Source organism: Sus scrofa, chromosome 8 (assembly GCF_000003025.6).
Source record: "Sus scrofa isolate TJ Tabasco breed Duroc chromosome 8, Sscrofa11.1, whole genome shotgun sequence".
Lineage (NCBI taxonomy): Eukaryota > Metazoa > Chordata > Mammalia > Artiodactyla > Suidae > Sus > Sus scrofa.
In genome coordinates this window covers 60717654-60736188 of record NC_010450.4, presented here as the reverse complement: position 1 = coordinate 60736188, position 18535 = coordinate 60717654, and the positions used below count along the sequence as shown (strand labels likewise).

The following is an 18535-nucleotide window of genomic DNA, read 5'->3' as shown; positions in this document are numbered from 1 at the left end:
TGAGACACATCTGAGACCTATGCCACAAATTGCGGCAACACTGGATTCTAGTGATTCACTTTATTTATTTATTTATTTATGTCTTTTTGCCTTTTCTAGGGCTGCTCCTGCGGCATATGGAGGTTTCCAGGCTAGGGGTCTATTCGGAGCTGTAGCCACCGGCCTACACCAGAGCCAGAGCAACACAGAATCTGAGCTGTATCTACAACCTACACCACAGCTCATGGCAATGCCAGATCCTTAACCCACTGAGCAAGGCCAGGAACCTCGTGGTTCCTAGTTGGATTCGTTAACCACTGAGCCATGATGGGAACTCCTAGTGATTCATTTTAAATACTAGTAAGTCTGAAATCTCTACTTCTAATTCTGACAAGACAGCTGTGACACTGACTCCTGAAAATTGCATTTTTCTAACCTTATTTTACAGTTCATAACTTAAAATATTAAAATAATCACAAGATTTAAAGATGAAGCTCTCTATTCTAATCTATATTTTGAATTTAAAGCTTCTTTAAGCATGTCATCAATCTCAAATAGTATTATGAAAAAACTCTTAAATGAAGCCTAGTTTATTTACAGATGTGCAATGTGATATGACAAGGAATATGTGGTAATGCTTAAGAAAATGGACTCTGGAGCCAGACTGCCTGTTGGGATCCAAGTTTTGGCACTAACTAGCTAACTAGCTGTGAGGTGGAAGGTGTGTTAACTACCCTTTTAGAAATTGGAGTGTTGTTACAAAGATTAGATGTACACACATAGAAGACATCGAACTGTGCCTACCACATAGAAAAACCTCAATAAATTAACTATCTGTCTTATTCTTTGGCACGTAGTATCAAACAGACACAACACAAGAGGTCTCAAGCTGACACTGGTTCAAGTGAAGAAATTACAGTTGATTTAAGGTAAGGACCAGAGGGTATGGCTCATTTATTTCAGAATCTATGACTAAATGTTTACTTACAGTATGTGACTCAAAATAGAATATTATATTTAACTAACATTACCCACAACATTTTACTTTACATGTCTTCAAAAAGCATGTGAAATGTGGGTGGATCAGGATTTGCAGGCTAAGTCTTGCAGCTCAATATTTCTTATTCAAAGTTGCTCACAACAGTATTTTAAAATCAGTAAGTTGTGGTCCACTTTCACAAATTTATAAACATAATCATTGTACTAAATAAAATTTTCAATTTAAAAATAAGTGATGACCTTTTACACAGAGCTTTATTAGGAAAAAAATGTTATTTCTAGTTGGTTCTGATTGTAGTAACCAAGACAGCTCTTAAAAGCCACAAGATTATGATATCCATGATATTTCATGGATACTTCATTCAGCCTTTGGAAGTAATCATATTTTCCACTTACTGCTTTAAAAAATTATGACCTTAAGTAATCACTGGAATAAAAATTGGCTGATATATTGACAAGAAAAATTATCTGTTTGGGAATAATTCAAAAGTGATTCCAGTACCTTTATCTACATTTGAAATCTACAGCTCTGAATCTATTCATTCCTTGTATAACTGTTTATAAGCTGAAATTACATTAAAATAAATATATTAAAAGTGAATGAAATCATTTCAGGATAGTATTGGTGAGTTTAACCCATAGTATATAAGATCTAATTTTACCAGACAGAATTAAACAAAATATTGCTAGATATATATACCTGTTTTTGAATCTTTATTCAAATGTTTAACACTCAAGAAAAATACATGGTAATTAAATATTTAAATGACCAAAAAATAAAAACAAAGTTTAAAAATGTTTTAATCCCCAAATCATAACTAGATTCTTAAATTAATTTTTTCAATGATATAAATAAAAGCAAGTAAAAACACACAAATGAGTTCTATCTGGCAAAGAATTTGGAGATGAATGAATTACAGTAATTTAATGCTCCCATTTTCCTAAGACTTGATTGGATTTTCATTATGTAGCTATATCCACAGGAGCCTACTAATTAATAACAGATAACTAAACATGATTTCTTGAAAGTTTTTAAAAGGTTAGAATATAGAATGACTTTTAGAGAAATGACATTTTAAGATTATTCTATTACCGAAAATGTTTATGGACATAATGCAGGGCAAGCCATTTTCAAGAAAAAAATTTATAAGAATACTATGTATTCATCATACCAACTTCCAAAATTCAACATTGCTGCCATATAATAAAAATAAATATTTGGTCTTTGTCCCGAGTAACTGGTGCTGGGGTTCTAAAACCTTTGAAATCTTTCGAGTGATACCAGGGTTTCTTTGTATGCTAATGAGATGATGGGGATGATGCCTAGAGGGAATGGACAGGAGTAGTGGGGGCTATATAGCTTCAAGGTGGGAAGTCGCCTCAGAGAAACAAAGCCTAGATCAAATGGCTGGAACTTTCAGTCTCTGCCACCTACAACCCCATCCCCAGGGGAGTGGGGCATTGGGAGGAGTGGAAACTCAGTTTAATCATTAGTGGTCAACGACTTAATCAACCATGCTTTTGTAATGAAACCTCCACTAGAACCCCTAGCAGACGTGGTTCAAGGAGCTTTTAGGTTTGGCAAACAGTTGGAAGTGCTGGGAGGGTGGAGCCTTAGGAAGCTGTGGACTCAGCCTTCCCATCTCCACCCTGGGCATGGCTTCCATTTGGTTTTTTCCAAGTTCTAGCCTTTTTAATAAAGCTGCCGTTATAAGTAGAGCATTTTCCTGAGCTCTATGAGTTGTTCTAGTGAATTGTGGAGCCTAAGAGGTGGGCTTGGGAAGCCCTAAATTTGTAGTTCTCCAGGCTCAACTGTGGGTATCCCGGACACTGTGTTTGTCACTGGCATCTGAAGTGGGGGGCAGTCTCCTGAGACTGAGTCCTTAACCTGTGGGATCTGCTCTAATTCTGAGTTAGTGTCAGAAGTGATGAATTGCTGGACACTTAATTGGTGTTAGAGAATCAGTTGGTGTGTGAAAAACCAACATGTAATTGGTGTCAGAAGTGGTGTCAGAAAATACCACACAAGTCCATAAAAAAATAACATTTTAAATTGTACATAATTTTGCCACTAAAAGGTGACCATTAACTTTTTAGTACATTTCTATTTAGCTTTTTTTTTCTGCTTATAATCAGGAACTTATGAGAAATAAAAATGTTCCTTTTTCTATCCCCAAACATATATTAGTGCTCAGTTATCCTGTAAAGTGTATTTAATAAAATTTTATAATATATATAGCTTTAAATTTTATTTTCAAGAAAATAGCTAAATAAAAGATTGTCTAAGGTATAAAAATTTGTACCTTATTATTTCTTGAAGGCAAATGAATTTTGTTGCTTAAGTAATTTTTATTGATGTTTAATTCTCTTCAAACTATATAACTCTGGATTTATTAAATTCATGATATTATATATAAAAGTTACTATATTCAAAATATAAAATTTTTCTTATCAATAAAGTACTTGGATATTTGCATTTTATATATAAGCATGTATATTATATACTTTTATATACATACATGTATAAATACGTACATATAAATATAGATTTTTATTAGCAGAATATTAAATTTATAACCAGTATATGTTATTAATGTTAATGTAAAAAGAAAAATAGAAGATTAAAGCAATCTTGTAATAATGTTGTATTTTTCAAGATTCTAGAACTTTCTTTCCAGGTAGATGAATGTTTCTGAACAAAAACTACTGAACTCCAGTAACTACTTGCTATAAGCCATGATAATTTATTGAATTACTCTAAAGGAAAATATCTGCTAGTTAACAGAACTCAGTCATAATTTCATCATATGAGGATGAATCGTTTTGTCTGTATTACTTCTTACTTTCTACTTGTACACTAGATCTCCCTTGACCACTCAAATTCAGAAACTACACAATTTCCCCTTCTCTTCCTTGCATCCATTGATTGTCCATTCATACCAGATTAAAAGGCAGAGACTGTAATCTCTATCATGCCTAAAAACTAACCAATCAACGAAACAAAAAAATGCCCTTGACCCCAAATTCTCTCCAGCTCCTCTATTTCTTAGCTCTTATTTACAGAAAAAGATCTGAAAAGAGTTGTCTTTACATGTGGTGTTTAACTTCTTTCTATTCTGCCTTCAACACACTTTAATGAGGCTTTAATCAAATGTTTTTGTCAAAGACACAAGAACCTCTATGCTTTTAAATCCAGTAGCCAACTCTAAGTCCTCCTCTTTATTGAAATGCTTAATCTGCCTAGTTTCCAGATCTCTAACTCTCTTCATATGTCACTGGCCGCTCTTTTTAAATCTAATTTGTAGACTCTGCATCTCCAAAATCTCAAAAGTTAGAGTGACCCAGGGTGTCAATCCCTAGTTCTCTTCTTTTATGTGTCTATCATCAATCCCTTTAATTTACCCAATCTCCCAGGTTTAAAATAAAATCTACTCTGACCCATTTTCCCAACATTGTAGCCAGTAGATTTGAGGGTTGGCCAAGGAGTGGCTCTTCGTAGGAGCGATAGACACAACTGGATGTGCTGGCTGAATTGTCCCCATGCCTATGTTTGAGGCTCCCCATAGTGTGAGATGGAAGTGGGGGATAGGAGAGAAGGAAGATGGGTAGTGAGTGAATGGCCATGTATCCTGACATGGAACTCTAAGGAGATGGAGGATTCTATATTCAACCCTGGTTTTCCAGGTGGTTTCCAAGGTGTATCTGTCAGAGTAGAGGTTAGGAGATGTTTTACTTATCACTTTGTACTCTTGCCCTGAGCTCTGCAAGTGCTTTAACCAGTCTGTCCCATTCACAGGGATCTGAGCCAGTCCCCTCTCCCAAATGCCTGCTTTCCGAGTCCCCTTGCACTAAGAGGTAGTCATGTGATATGGACCTATGATGCCAAGTGGCTTAGGGAAACGTCTGCTACCCTGAACTTAAAAGCCATAGGAAAAGGCTGCAGAGGAGAGTGCCCTTTTTCTCTTCTTTTTTTTGCTTTTGGACACAATTGCTGAAAGATATGATGGTGGGAGCTGATGGAGCCACCTTCAGTCCACAAGGACACTGTGAAAGGCAATAGTCAACATGCTGAGAATGATGAAAGATGGAAAGAGCTTAAGTCCTTACTAACATCACTGAGCTATTAAATCAAATATGGAACCACCTACCCCTAGATTTTATGTTCTGTAAATCATTAGTTTTATGACGATTTGGCCACTATAATGGTCAGCATTTAATACTCATGGTAGGGCTATCCTTAACACAAACATAGAATGACTAGTGACAGAAACCAGTCTGGCTGCAAGATCACTATTTCAGTTTTTTGCCATATCTGCATAGTACTTTTACATTATTGCTTTTTTTTTTTTTTTCCAAATCATCTCACTTGGCTTAATCTTTTAAAGGTAAATATATCCCTGTGATAAATTAAAAATCAGGATCATCTACCATTATAGAAAGTAATAAAGACATCTAAAACAAAATCAATAGTGAAAACAAATAAAACCTGGAAAACACTAAATACAAAGATAAAATCTACATACTGATAACTCCAAATTTAAATCTCCAGTTTTCTTTACTCCAGCTCCCTATTCAACATCTACGCTGTGATGTTTAATAAGTCTTTCAATGTTATGCTGCTAGCCACCCTTCCTACAACCTCCTGACTATCCCTATGTATTGTCTCTATAGAGCCATATTTCACTACCCTAAGCCAAAAAGCTTGGAATCACCATCCATTGCTTCCTCTTATAATCTATATAACATGTATTGGCAATTCTGTAAGTTCTATCTCTAAAACATATCCAAAATTTTAGCATTCTCATTTACTGAATAAACTAATGAATAATTAAGGGACAAAAAGCAAATCAAGGTTTATACATTAAAAATTAAATAAAATGTTTGAATAATAAGGAATACAAATATTATTTAGTTACAATTATTCTCAGATTTCTTCCACTCAAGAAAGTTCAAGCGAATGAATGTCTATTCTTAAGTCTTTTTGGGGAAAAACTACGACTTTATTCTTACTACTTATTTTAGATTAATGCTGCTGTTTTATGTACAATTACTTCAGAAATGTTGGTTTCATAAAACAATTCTGATTACCAAGATTTCCCAAAGTCTGACTGCACATTTCACAAAGGATACAAATAAAATCTAAGCCACATAAAAAGCACATAGGAGCTTCTAATTTCTATGTTTTTATCATAAAGAAGAATTATTTTTCCCTTAGGAAGTCCTTCAGGCTTTCTTGTCCCTAGGTTGCAATTGAATCCCCTAAATTCTGATATAAACTTAATTATTTGGGGGAAAAGTGAAATAATTATTTGATCTCAAGGTAAAATGCTTTAGAGTTCCAGTGTGCCTGAGACAGCCATCCTTCAAACTGTTTTTCTCTCAAACGTCAGCTCTAGAGTATAAGGTATGCCATATACAGTGATGCATAAAACACATGCTTCCTAAAAAGATCACATGGGGATATGATTGCATTTTAAAGAAAAAGTCTAAAAACAGAAACTAACACTTTTACTATTCCAGAAAACTTAAAACTACTGCCTAAAATGCATGATACAATGAGACTGGCAACAACACTGGTCACATGTACAGCTTTGTGAACCAAAATTCATTTTCCAATGGCTAAAATTCATTTTCCAAAGAAGTGATTGCAAAATACTTTTAAATGTTGAAATGAAGTTAAGCAGAAAAAAGACTAACTAGTACCTAAGGGAGGTTTGTTGAAGTAAATCTCGTGGTGTCATAATCATATACAGAGCTCCAAACAATGTTTAGATTGTATTACTCTTCAAATGCACTTGGATCATTTATGATAATGCTACTGGACATTTCCAGTAATGTTTAACAGCAGAACAAGGAAATGGAGAAAGAGTGGGGTAAATGAGATAACAGACAAATAATATTCCTTTCAGATACTTCTTTAAAATTGCTTTACCTTATCATGATGAATAAAATAAACCAACTATTAGATCCGATTCTTGTAAGAACTGAAGTATTTCTAGTGTGTGTGGGTTTTTGAAAAGTATATTTGATAAAAAAAAAAAAAAGTTCTGGTAAAGCACATCTTCAGCACAGCATGTTGGTCTAGAAACCCTTTTACAAGAGGTGACAGTTATAAATATGACATCTCTAAATATTTAAAATAATTATGTTGAGGTAGGTTCCCGTTATGCCCACTTTCTGAAGGGTTTTTATCAGAAATGGGCGTTGGATATTGTCAAAGGCTTTTTCCATGTCTATTGAGAGGATCATATGGTTTTTATTCTTCAGTTTGTTAATGTGGTATATCACACTGATGGATTTGCAGATATTGAAGAACCCTTGCATCCCTGGGATAAATCCCACTTGATCATGATGTACAATTCTTTTAATGTATTGTTGGATGTGGTTTGCTAGTATTTTGTTGAGGATTTTGGCATCTAAGTCAATCAGTGAAATTGGCCTGTAGTTTTCTTTTTTTGTGAAATCTTTGTCTGGTTTTGGTACCAGGATGATGGTGGCGTCATAGAATGAGTTTGGGAGTATCCCAAGTTTCAGAAGGAGAGGTGTTAGCTCTTCTCTAAATGTTTGATAGAATTCGCCTGTGAAGCCATCTGGTCCTGGACTTTTCTTTGTTGGAAGTTTTTTAATCACAGTTTCAATTTCAGTTCTCATGATGGGTCCATTCATCTTTTCTATTTCATCTTGGTTTAGTTTGGAAGATCGTACTTTTCTAAGAATTTGTCCTTCCCTTCTAGGTTTTCCATTTTATTGGCATATAGTTGCTTATAGTAGTCTCTTATGTTCCTTTGTATTTCTGTGATGTCCATTGTTACTTCTCCTTTTTCATTTCTAATTTTATTGATTTGAGTCCTCTCTCTTTTTTGCTTGATAAGTCTGGCTAGGGGTTTATCAATTTTGTTGACCTTTTCAAAGAACCAGCTTTTCGTTTCATTGATCTTTTCTATGGTTTTCTTTGTTTCTATTTCATTGATTTCTGCTCTGATCTTTATGATTTCTTTCCTTCTACTAACTTTAGGTCTTGTCTGTTCTCTCTCTCAAGCTGCTTTAGATGTAAAGTTAGCTTGTTTATTTGACCTTTTACTTGTTTCGTGAGGAGGGCTTGTATTCCTATAAACTTTCCTCTTAGAACAGCTTTTGCTGCATCCCATAGGTTTTGGAGTGTCGTAGCTTCGTTGTCATTTGCTGCTAGGTATTTTTTAATTTCCTCTTTGATTTCTTCAGTGATCCATTGGTTGTTTAGGAGCATGTTGTTTAGTATCCAAGTGTTTGTGTATTTTGCAGTTTTTTCTTATTGTTGATTTCCAGTCATATAGCGTTGTGGTCGAAAAAGATGCTTAATATGATTTCAATTTTCTTAAAGTTACTGAGGTTGGATCTGTAGCCCAGGATATGATCAATCTTAGAGAATGTTTCCATGTGCACTTTAAAAGAATGTGTATTCTGTTGCTTTTGGATGAAATGTCCTATAAATATCTATTAAGTCCATCTGGTTTAATGCTTCATTCAGGGCCTGTGTTTCCTTATTGATTATCAGTCTGGTTGATCTGTCATTGCTGTAAGTGGGGTGTTATAAGTCCTCCACTATTATTTTGTTATTGTCGATTTCTCCTTTTAAGGTTGTTAGCAGTTGCCTTATATACGGTGGTGAACCTGTGTTGGGTGAGTAGATATTTAAAATTGTTATATCATCTTCTTGGATTGATCCTTTTATCATTATGTAATGTCCTTCTTTGTCCCTTAAAATATTCTTCATTTTAAAGTCTATTTTGTCTGATATGAGTATTGCTACTCCAACTTTCTTTTGATCCCCGTTTGCATGAAATATTTTCTTCCATCCTCTCACTTTCAATTTGTATGTGTCCCTAGAAGTGAAGAGGGTCTCTTGAAGACAGCATATATATGGGTCTTGTTTTTGTATCCATTCAGCCAGTCTGTGCCTTTTGGTTGGGGCATTTAGTCCATTAACATTTAAGGTAATTATTGATATGTATGTTCTTATTGCCATTTTATTAATTACTTTGGATTTGCTTTTGCTGCTCTTTTTCCTTTCCTTCTTCTCTTGTTCTTTTCTGACTACACTTTAGTATTTGTTGTAAGGCTGGTTTAGTGTTGCTGAATTCTCTCAGCTTTTGCTTATCTGAGAAGGTTTTGATTTCTCTTTCAAATCTGAAGGAGAGCCTTGCTGGGTAGAGCAATCTTGGTTGGAGGTTTTTTCCTTTCATCACGTTGAGTATATCATGCCACTCCCTTCTGGCCTGCAGAGTTTCTGTTGAAAAATCTGCCGATAACCTTATCGGGGTTCCCTTGTATGTTATTTGTTTCTTCTCCCTAGCTGCTTTCAAGATTTTCTCTTTGTCTTTAATTTTGGTCAGTTTGATTAGTATGTGTCTCGGGGTGTTCCTCCTTGGGTTTATTTTATATGGTACTTGTTGTGTTTCCTGGATTCGAGTAAGTGATTCCTTTCCCATGTTAGGGAAGTTTTTGGCTATTCTCTCTTGGAATATTTTTTCTATCTCCTTCTCTCTCTCTTCTCCTTCTGGCACCCTATAATATGGATGTTGGTGTGTTTCACGTTGTCCCATAGTTCTCTGAGACTCTCTTCATTTGTTTTCAATCTTGTTTCTCTTTTCTGTTCTGCATCCGTAATTTCCACTAATCTGTCCTCCACCTCGCTTATTTGTTCTTCTGCCTCCTGTATTCTGCTGTTAGCTGCTTCTAGTGAATTTCATTGCAGCACTATTTACAATAGCCAACACATGGCAACAACCTAAATGTCCATCGACGGAGGAGTGGATCAAGAAGATGTGGTACATATACACAATGGAATATTACTCAGCCATCAAAAAGAACGAAATACCAGCATTTTTTCCAACATGGATGGACCTAGAAACTATCATGCTAAGTGAAGTCAGCCATACAATGAGACACCAACATCAAATGCTTTCACTGACATATGGAATCTGAAAAAAGGACAGACGGAACTTCTCTGCAGAACAGATGCTGACTCACAGACATTGAAAAACTTATGGTCTCCGGAGGAGACAGTTTGGGGGTGGGGGGATGTGTCTGGGCTGTGGGATGGAAATCCTGTGAAATCAGATTGTTATGATCATTATACAACTACAGATGTGATAAATTCATTTGAGTAATAAAAAATAATAAAAGTAAATAAAAATAAAATAATTAGAAATCTGTTAAGTTTTCATTTAAATTTAGTATTTTGATGCTGGAAGGTAAACAATGAATAAAGCCAACAAAGTGGAGATATACCTTTTTTTTAATCTACATAGACTCTACAGACTACACTGACCTTCCTTTTTTAAAAACCCAAAATAATATTTCAACCTTTTTACATCACTAGCTAATATTTTAAGAAGAATGAGCAAGTACTAAAAGTATTTTCCTCAAAACTCATCCAGAAAACATTGAAGTAGATGAATATTTCTACTAAATATAATTCAGAACTTGATTTACTGTTCAGAAAAAGGATCAAACTCTTCTTAAGATATTGCTCTGACAACAGTAAAAAAATTATACCATGTTGAAAAGCAGACTATATACATCAATACATATATATATATAATTCCATCTTAATATATTAATATAAAGAAAAACTAAAGCATTGGAATATTTTTGTGATATTGTTGCATTTTTCAGGATCATATCATTCTGCTTTTCTGCTTACAATATTTTAAAACTCTGGGAGTTCCCATTGCGGCTCTGTGGGATTAGGACCTGCTGTTGTTTCTGTGAGGATGCAGGTTCAATCCCTGGCCTCACCCAGTGGGTTAAGGATCTGGGGTTGCCCCAATCTGCAGTGTTAAGTCACAGATGTCCACTCATAGCATGCCATGGCTGTGGTGTAGGCTGGCAGCTACAGCTATGTTTTGACTCCTAGTCTGGGAACTTCCACCATATACCACAGGTATGACTGTTAAAAAAAAAAAAAAAACCCTTACCACACTTAACTTCATCAAGTACTAATGTACTTACTAGGCAAGCTAAATGTAATTCTGACTTAACTGTTTCTACCAATATCTATAAACACAGTCCAAAGTAAAAGTTACCTCCTTAAGGAACAAATAATTTACTATGAATACTAGGAAGGCAAAACATTTTTCTGTTCATTCCTGAACTATTTAGAAGCCTTCTTAGATTTCCTATGTATGGCAGGTATCCAAGTTGACTGAGACACTTTTTTTTTCTTTTTTTTTTTTTCTTAGAACTAACTACAGAACTTCCTATTTATTAATCAAACGGAGCCAACTGCATCATAACAGGACACTTTTGGCTTAAAAAAAATAAGGATCATATCAAGGAAGTTCTTGATGACACCATGTGGTAAACAAAGCCAGGCAAATTCTAATGGGGTTTTGATACGAGGTTGAATAAATTTCACTAGGGAAACACAAAGAACCAAAGGCAGCAGTCTATTTCTGCATAGAGTGGTTAAAAATAATCAAACCATCCTGTATGGGCACTAAATCACATGCTATATACTTTACATATGATTATATTTAATTATTGTGAAACTCCACAAAATAGAATCAGTCATTCCCAATCCAGAGGAGATGTGGAGACTGAGTGCCATGCTGTAACTTGCAGGGTCACATACCCATTACAGAACTGAACTGGAAGTCAGACTGAAACTGTGTATAATAGTCCTTGCTCCCCTGTAGCACATGCCTTCCTTTAGCAACTTGAGCTCAGGGGATAAGGAAGACGAAAGGTGTTTCTTTAAACCATCTGAGACTGTTTGCCAACCCATCCCTCATGGGTTCCTTAAGGGGAACTACCAGAAAGGGGGAAACATGACTAAGTCAAAATCAGAGGTCTGGATCCAGAAGTTTGTCCTGGGAAAAGACAAAGGACCAGAACAGGAGAGAGAAGCCTAGTAGATTTTGTCTCTCCCTATGGGCACCCATTTTCTTTCTTAGCCCTAAAAGCTTCTTTGTTTCTTTTTTCATTTTTCTAAGTACTTGTGATACTGCTAAATCTTTTTCACCAACAAAATAAGTTGATAGCTACTGCAATGATCAATTTTTATTTTGAAGGTAAATGTCAAAAGTGGTCTAAATGCTCAAGAATTAGTTTTACTTGTCATGATACTTTAGCCATACCATAAGTTAATTCTGTTTTGCAACAATTCAATAATTTTTATTTATATTTACATATACATTTTAAAAATTAGGTTAGATTTTTGCTACTATTACTGTAAGCTCCAATTTCAACTTGTCTAAAACTCAGTCAGAAAGTCAAATGACTGGAATTACTTCTTTTCTCCCCAAATATAATTACCTATTTTGATGCAAAGAAGATAAAGGACAAGTAAGAAAACAGGAAATAAAAAGGCATTATTTAGTTATTACCTTTTCAGTTAAATCCAAGATTTGGAATACCTCATTTCCTCTGTAATTACATTAACTATAGTAATTTACCCTATTAGTAATTTTTCCCCAGAGTATATCATTAATACAGTAATGAGCTGGCCAAATGAATGTTCTATAGTAACAAGAAAATGTGTTTATTATGATGACTGTAAAGTAAATTTGGAACTAAAATATAATTATTTTAAAAATAATCATTAAATTAATTAGGGTAAATTAGAGTCAGCCACACATGGTGTAGGGGAAAAGAAAGTCTGAGGCAAAAGAGCAGATATCATCTGAAGCAAAAGTGAGCCCATCTAGAATGCCCAGAGGGATACCTGGCTTAGAATGAGGCACCTGGATCAGGAAGGCTGGCTGGGGCATGGTAAGGAGTCTGGACTTCAGTGTAAGCTTAATAGGAAACCGCAGATAAGCTTTACCCAAGAGAGTTACAGGATCAGATTTAAACTTTTCAAGAGATCACTCCAGCTGATGAAGGCAGGGGCAAGAATCAGTATGGGAAAATGATGGGAAAAATGTCAGGAGACCCATGTAACAGCTCTGCCAAAGTTCATGCTTAAAAGAAAGCGGGGGTGGTACAGACGGGGAGAAGCAAACACATTTAGGCAAAGAAGATTTTTTTTTTTTTTTTTTTTTTGTCTTTTTGCTATTTCTTGAGCCGCTCCCAGGGCATATGGAGGTTCCCAGGCTAGGGGTCCAATCGGAGCTGTAGCTGCCGGCCTATGCCAGAGCCACAGCAGCACGGGATCCGAGCTGCCTCTGCAACCTACACCACAGCTCACGGCAACGCCGGATCGTTAACCCACTGAGCAAGGGCAGGAACTGAACCTGCAACCTCTTGGTTCCTAGTCGGATTTGTTAACCACTGCGCCACGACAACGGGAACTCCAGAAGATATTTATACATGTATACAATAAAAGTAATAAATATTTGATAAATTAATGAATGATGGTTTTAGAAAGACACTGGCTTCCAAAAGGCCTTATGTGGTGAGGCTATTTTTTCAATAAACAGAGCAAGGTGGCCTGTCTTACTCATCACTTTATAAAAATACAAAAAAGAAAAAAAGAAAACAAGAACAATTCTTAAATTCTTAAAAATACATATTATATAGATCCTTATTTTTGTTAAAAGTAAAAAGGATGCTAGCTATTGTTTCACTTAAACCTTTCTTAAATTTTTCTTTCCTTGTCAATTATGCCTTGGTGATATTTTAGAAGCAATTATTAAGTGGTTAACATTGACATATTTTAAGTGAAATAAAATGTCCTTCAGATTCTGGAAAGTTCTAAGAACCATTTTCTTGAGATTGTTGCTTATTGTATCTCTCCCACATGACCCCATATACTGCAGATTTACTGCTCTACTTTGACTCTACCAACTTAGCTACATCACACCTATTATTTATTTTATCCAGGCTGAGCAGTAAAGGATGCTCCTGCCTGGCTTCTGTTATCTCAGAAGAAGAGTGTCCTTGCTCTTCCACAATTTGGACCTCATTCCCTATGGTTCCTCAGGTCATGGCAATAACACTGACTTCTTTTCTTCTATTTCTAATCACTCTTTTACTGGTTCTTTCCCATCAGCATATCCATATTCACATTTCTTCCCTCTTAAAACCACCCTCTATGTTCTTTCTAACACCTATCTGATTTCTCTCCTTGCACCTTATTGACTTATCCTTAAAAAGCATCATCAAAGTCTGATTACATTCCTCTGCTAATTTGATGGCAGGGTATGTTTCATTATTATACCCATTTTAAAGAGGACAGGAAGGTTCAGTAAGATTAAATAAACTCTCCAAAGGTTATAAACAGTAAACAGATTTCAAATTGAGATAGTTTCATAAGACTTTATTTTGCTTCATTTGCTAAAGTTTGATGCCATCAATATCATTAAACATTATTGGCTTTTGTGTTTTTGTTTTTCTAAATAGTAATATCACAGAGATTCAACCCATATCACCTAAAGAAGTATATGGGAATAATGAGAAAACAAATCTATCTTTTAAAATATGTGACTGTACTACATACAAGACCTTTTTAGAATTTTTAATCTGGTAAAAGCTTTTACTTAATACTAAAGTTTCATTTATTGACCATACTTTAAAAACATAACAAAAATGATAATAAAACATACACTTTGTTTTATACTACATAATAATAGATACAAAGAGGTAATTTACACTGAAGTGAATAGAAGTATGATAAGATAAATAAATTACATTTTATGCGCCTATTTAAGTTATCCAAATTCAATTTCATCAGGAACAAACAGTCCAAGGAACTAATACTAAATTTTAGAAGGGCAGTCTAGTTTGTATATAATTCAACAATATAACAGCTATTATCTCAACTAGGTAATATTAAAACTACAAGACTATTTATTGATAGTAGATAGCTCCTAGTTTGCTCCATTATATTATCATTCTTTCGAAATCCTTAGCTATCTTTTCAACTGATGTAGACAGATGATCGCTTAAACAAAATTAAGTACTTAATGTCCATACACTTTTGTCACCCCAATCTTTAATGTATTACTTTATCCTGTGAACATTCATAGAGGGCCTACTCTGAGCAAAGAACTACACTAGGCACCAAATGGGAGATGAAAAATGGGTGACATAGCTGCTATCTGAGGTAGTTTAAGGAGAATGTCAGTAGCACACAAAAGTTACAGGTGACCTCATGAAACTTCTGAAAGTGAATTCATTTCAATAAAGACATTTAACCAAGTTAAAACATAGCATAGGCAAGTCATATACAAATGCAACTTAATACAGAATCTATATTAACAACTAAAATATATCTTCAGATTACTCTTTCTCAAATGCCACAGCCTTGAAGGGAAGAAGATACGTTTTCTTGGTAATCCTGGAGAACTATTTTTCTTTTCAAAAAATGTAAATTGGCTTCTTTGTGTATATGTAAAGGAAGTACTAACTATTGAGGAAAGGAATTTGGATCTCATATCTCTGTATGGCTCAGGTTTTTGAGCATAGAAAAGTAGAACTTGGGTTAAAGGACAAATCTTGGGAGTTAAAAGATGATTGAATACATAATGAGAATTTTCTGGATAGATATACTTCCCAAGATTCAAATGTTAACATTTCAAAGGGGGTCAGACCTGGAGCCATATACCTGTGCAGCATAGGATTTTACATTAGGGAGCTGAGAATTCTCTTTCTCTCTCAGGAGTTGAGGAGGGCCAGCTCCTCTACAAACACCCAGATTCATAATTTGGGGGGCTCCTCTCCTGTGGTATAAACAGCCTCCTTCTGGTACTTGCAGGTGCCAGCTTTTCACTCTCTTCACATTGCTGTGAAGGGGAATTTGGAGTGTTGAGTACTGATGTGGTTACTGCTCTAAGAAGAAACAGTCTACCTAGACACCGCAACTTTGTATTTTTTTTTTTTTTTTTTTTTTTGTCTTTTTGCTATTTCTTTGGGCCGCTCCTGAGGCATATGGAGGTTCCCAGGCTAGGGGTCCAATCGGAGCTGCAGCCACTGGCCTACGCCAGAGCCACAGCAACACGGGATCCGAGCCGCGTCTGCAACCTACACCACAGCTCACGGCAACGCTGGATCGTTAACCCACTGAGCAAGGGCAGGGACCGAACCTGCAACCTCATGGTTCCTAGTTGGATTCGTTAACCACTGCACCACGACGGGAACTCCAACTTTGTATTTTATTCCCAGACAAAATAAATGACTGTATATTAAAAAAAAAAAAAAAAAAAAAAAAAAAACTTATCATGTTGTAAATTAGAATTTAGGGGAAAAAAGTTTCTCTGAATACAGAGCTTCACTATATTTATGTTCAGGTAGATCAAGTCACCTCAGGAGTCAATAAATGATCTTAATCAGCAAAGATAGCACATTGATCTTCATCGTTTTGTCTTCAGATTTCAATACATTAAAGGTAGGGATAACTTAGTGTAGTTCAGTGTATCAAAGTAAGGCAGACTAAAGAAAAGAAAAAGAAAAATCACTTACTTGATATTATCAAGGCAGCCAGATTCAGGTTTCAGAATGGCAGTGTGATGAAACATTTTATACAAAGCAATCCCAAGGAAGATTACATTAAGCTGGAATGTAAAAGGTACTGTTATGTAGCATAACTGGATTAGAAAAAAAAAAAAAAAGTAAGTCTACTCTCTGTGACAGGCGAGTTGTTCTGGGAAATTAGCTTTCCTACACTTATAAAGGAATTGGATTATAGATGATTGCCTTGTATTTTAATAAAGGCAAGAGGTCAGCCTGAGGACTTGGGATACCAATGAGTTACAAAGCACTGTTACACCAAATGCACACAGATACAAAATCAGCAGCAGTTGGAATGATGCTGCAGAAACTGTAAAACCATGCGAAGTCAAGTACATGTTTTTAAAAAAGATAATAATTATTCCAGGTGTGTTCTTGTATCTACCTTCTAACCATGGCCTCTAATTTAGGGTTCAAATGCTACACTATAAAGACATGAATAGAAAAATCATTTTATTTTTGAACAGCTAGTTCAAAAGGACTATAAAATGCTGGTTAAATTTTGATATTACCAAAACTGGGATTAAAGTAGAAGGAAGCCCCAGCAACATGGTTATGTCACTGCATCCAGAGAGAGCATATGTCTTTAAACAAAACAAAACAGAAGCTCCAGTGTAAATCCCATATATCACATATACGTAAACCATAGAAAGCCTCATGTTGAACTGCCCTTGTCACCTGCTTTGTTTATATATTCCAGAACTTGGAATAATGCTATATTTTAAAATGAGAAGAACATAAATAATGATACCAACAATAGTATCTAAATTTGGATAAATAATTCAAATTTGAAATCAAGATATTACGCATTGAAAAATAAAAAAGGAAGTATGATTTCAGAATATTCACTTTGTGCCATTCTCAAGTGAAATCTTAAATTTTAAAATTTTAGAGATTTATAGAAAAACAAAACTGGAAGGAAAAGGAAGATAAGTTACCACATTTCCAATTTCTGATTCCACTCATAATTCAAATTACCCAAATGAAAAAGAAAGGAAATGCATGCTTGCCAAAAAAAATCATCACAGTTCAAAACCTATAAAACCCAATGGATTATGCTGATGGGGCTCCTGAGGAGGAAACAGACTGCATAAATTCTTGCAAATGCCCATGTTTTCTCCCAAGGGTTTTGATTAAGTATTTTACAATATAAAAGTAGACTATAATGAGTGTCTAATTGCTTGACTTACATAGGGTCAAATAAGTACATGCTTTCCCCAAATTAATCTGTGTAAACCTAAGATAGTCAGCACAGGGGTAGTGAAAGTTTTATTTCCTGACCTGGGAAACACATAGTTAATTAGGCATTCTTACCATAATTATCAAGGTCGCTGGTCCTATAAAACTCCAAATGAAGTAGGTGTCAAGTCGGAGCCAACATCTGCAATGAAACACAAGGGAGAGAAGGCCTTCAAGTACTGGACATGGGACATACATCAAGAGTGAACGGGTGACAGAGAAGAATGTGAGCTGCAAAGCATTCCACTGGGAGACAGGAAATATTACAGTGCTTGTTCATTTAAATGCTGAATTATGTGCCCAATTTCTGACAGCACTATTGATAGAGTAAGATAATTACCCCGAGAGGAAGCAGGGAAAAATGGCACTGGGCCTATTTGCTGAGGCCTTTTGTGTCTGTCATAGAAACCTTAAAAAAGAAAAAGAAAGGAAGAAAAAGCTATACACATGGCCATTAAATCGAGTAGCTTTAAGCTATCCTTTTCTCTCCAATTATGGTGGTACGTAACTTGTCTATCAGCTGTCAGGTAAAGTGACATTTTCCTGTCAAGAAGGTCTGAGGAAATTCACTACAAAGAAGAAATACATTTGGTATCAGAAGATTGAAGTTTAATTAGGTTGGGCAGCCAACCTTTGAGAGTTCCTGAGTCTTAAAAAGTGCATTGTTACTGCTAGCACTTCTGGGGTTGCAAATGATCCTTAGCATCCCATGAAGTTGATTCATGACTCAAAAGTAAATTATTAATCACTTAATTTCAGTTACATTTAATACTCCCCCAATTCTTAAAGCCTCTGGGAAATTACATTTTCATTCCTCAGGATGACAGGAAGACAAAATGGAAGTGACTAGTTATGAGAAAGATTAATGTAAATTTTGAACAAATGA

General features: G+C 35.2%; 1 protein-coding gene across 1 annotated transcript in view; it reads right to left on the bottom strand.

Moving 5' to 3' along the window:
- The window catches only part of ADGRL3 (adhesion G protein-coupled receptor L3), an 811898-nt gene that overhangs the window by 63989 nt on the left and 729374 nt on the right, over nt 1-18535 (bottom strand). Inside the window, 2 exon segments of the mRNA XM_021100590.1 lie at nt 16363-16454; nt 17725-17791. Coding sequence (XP_020956249.1) covers nt 16363-16454; nt 17725-17791 — 159 coding nt within the window.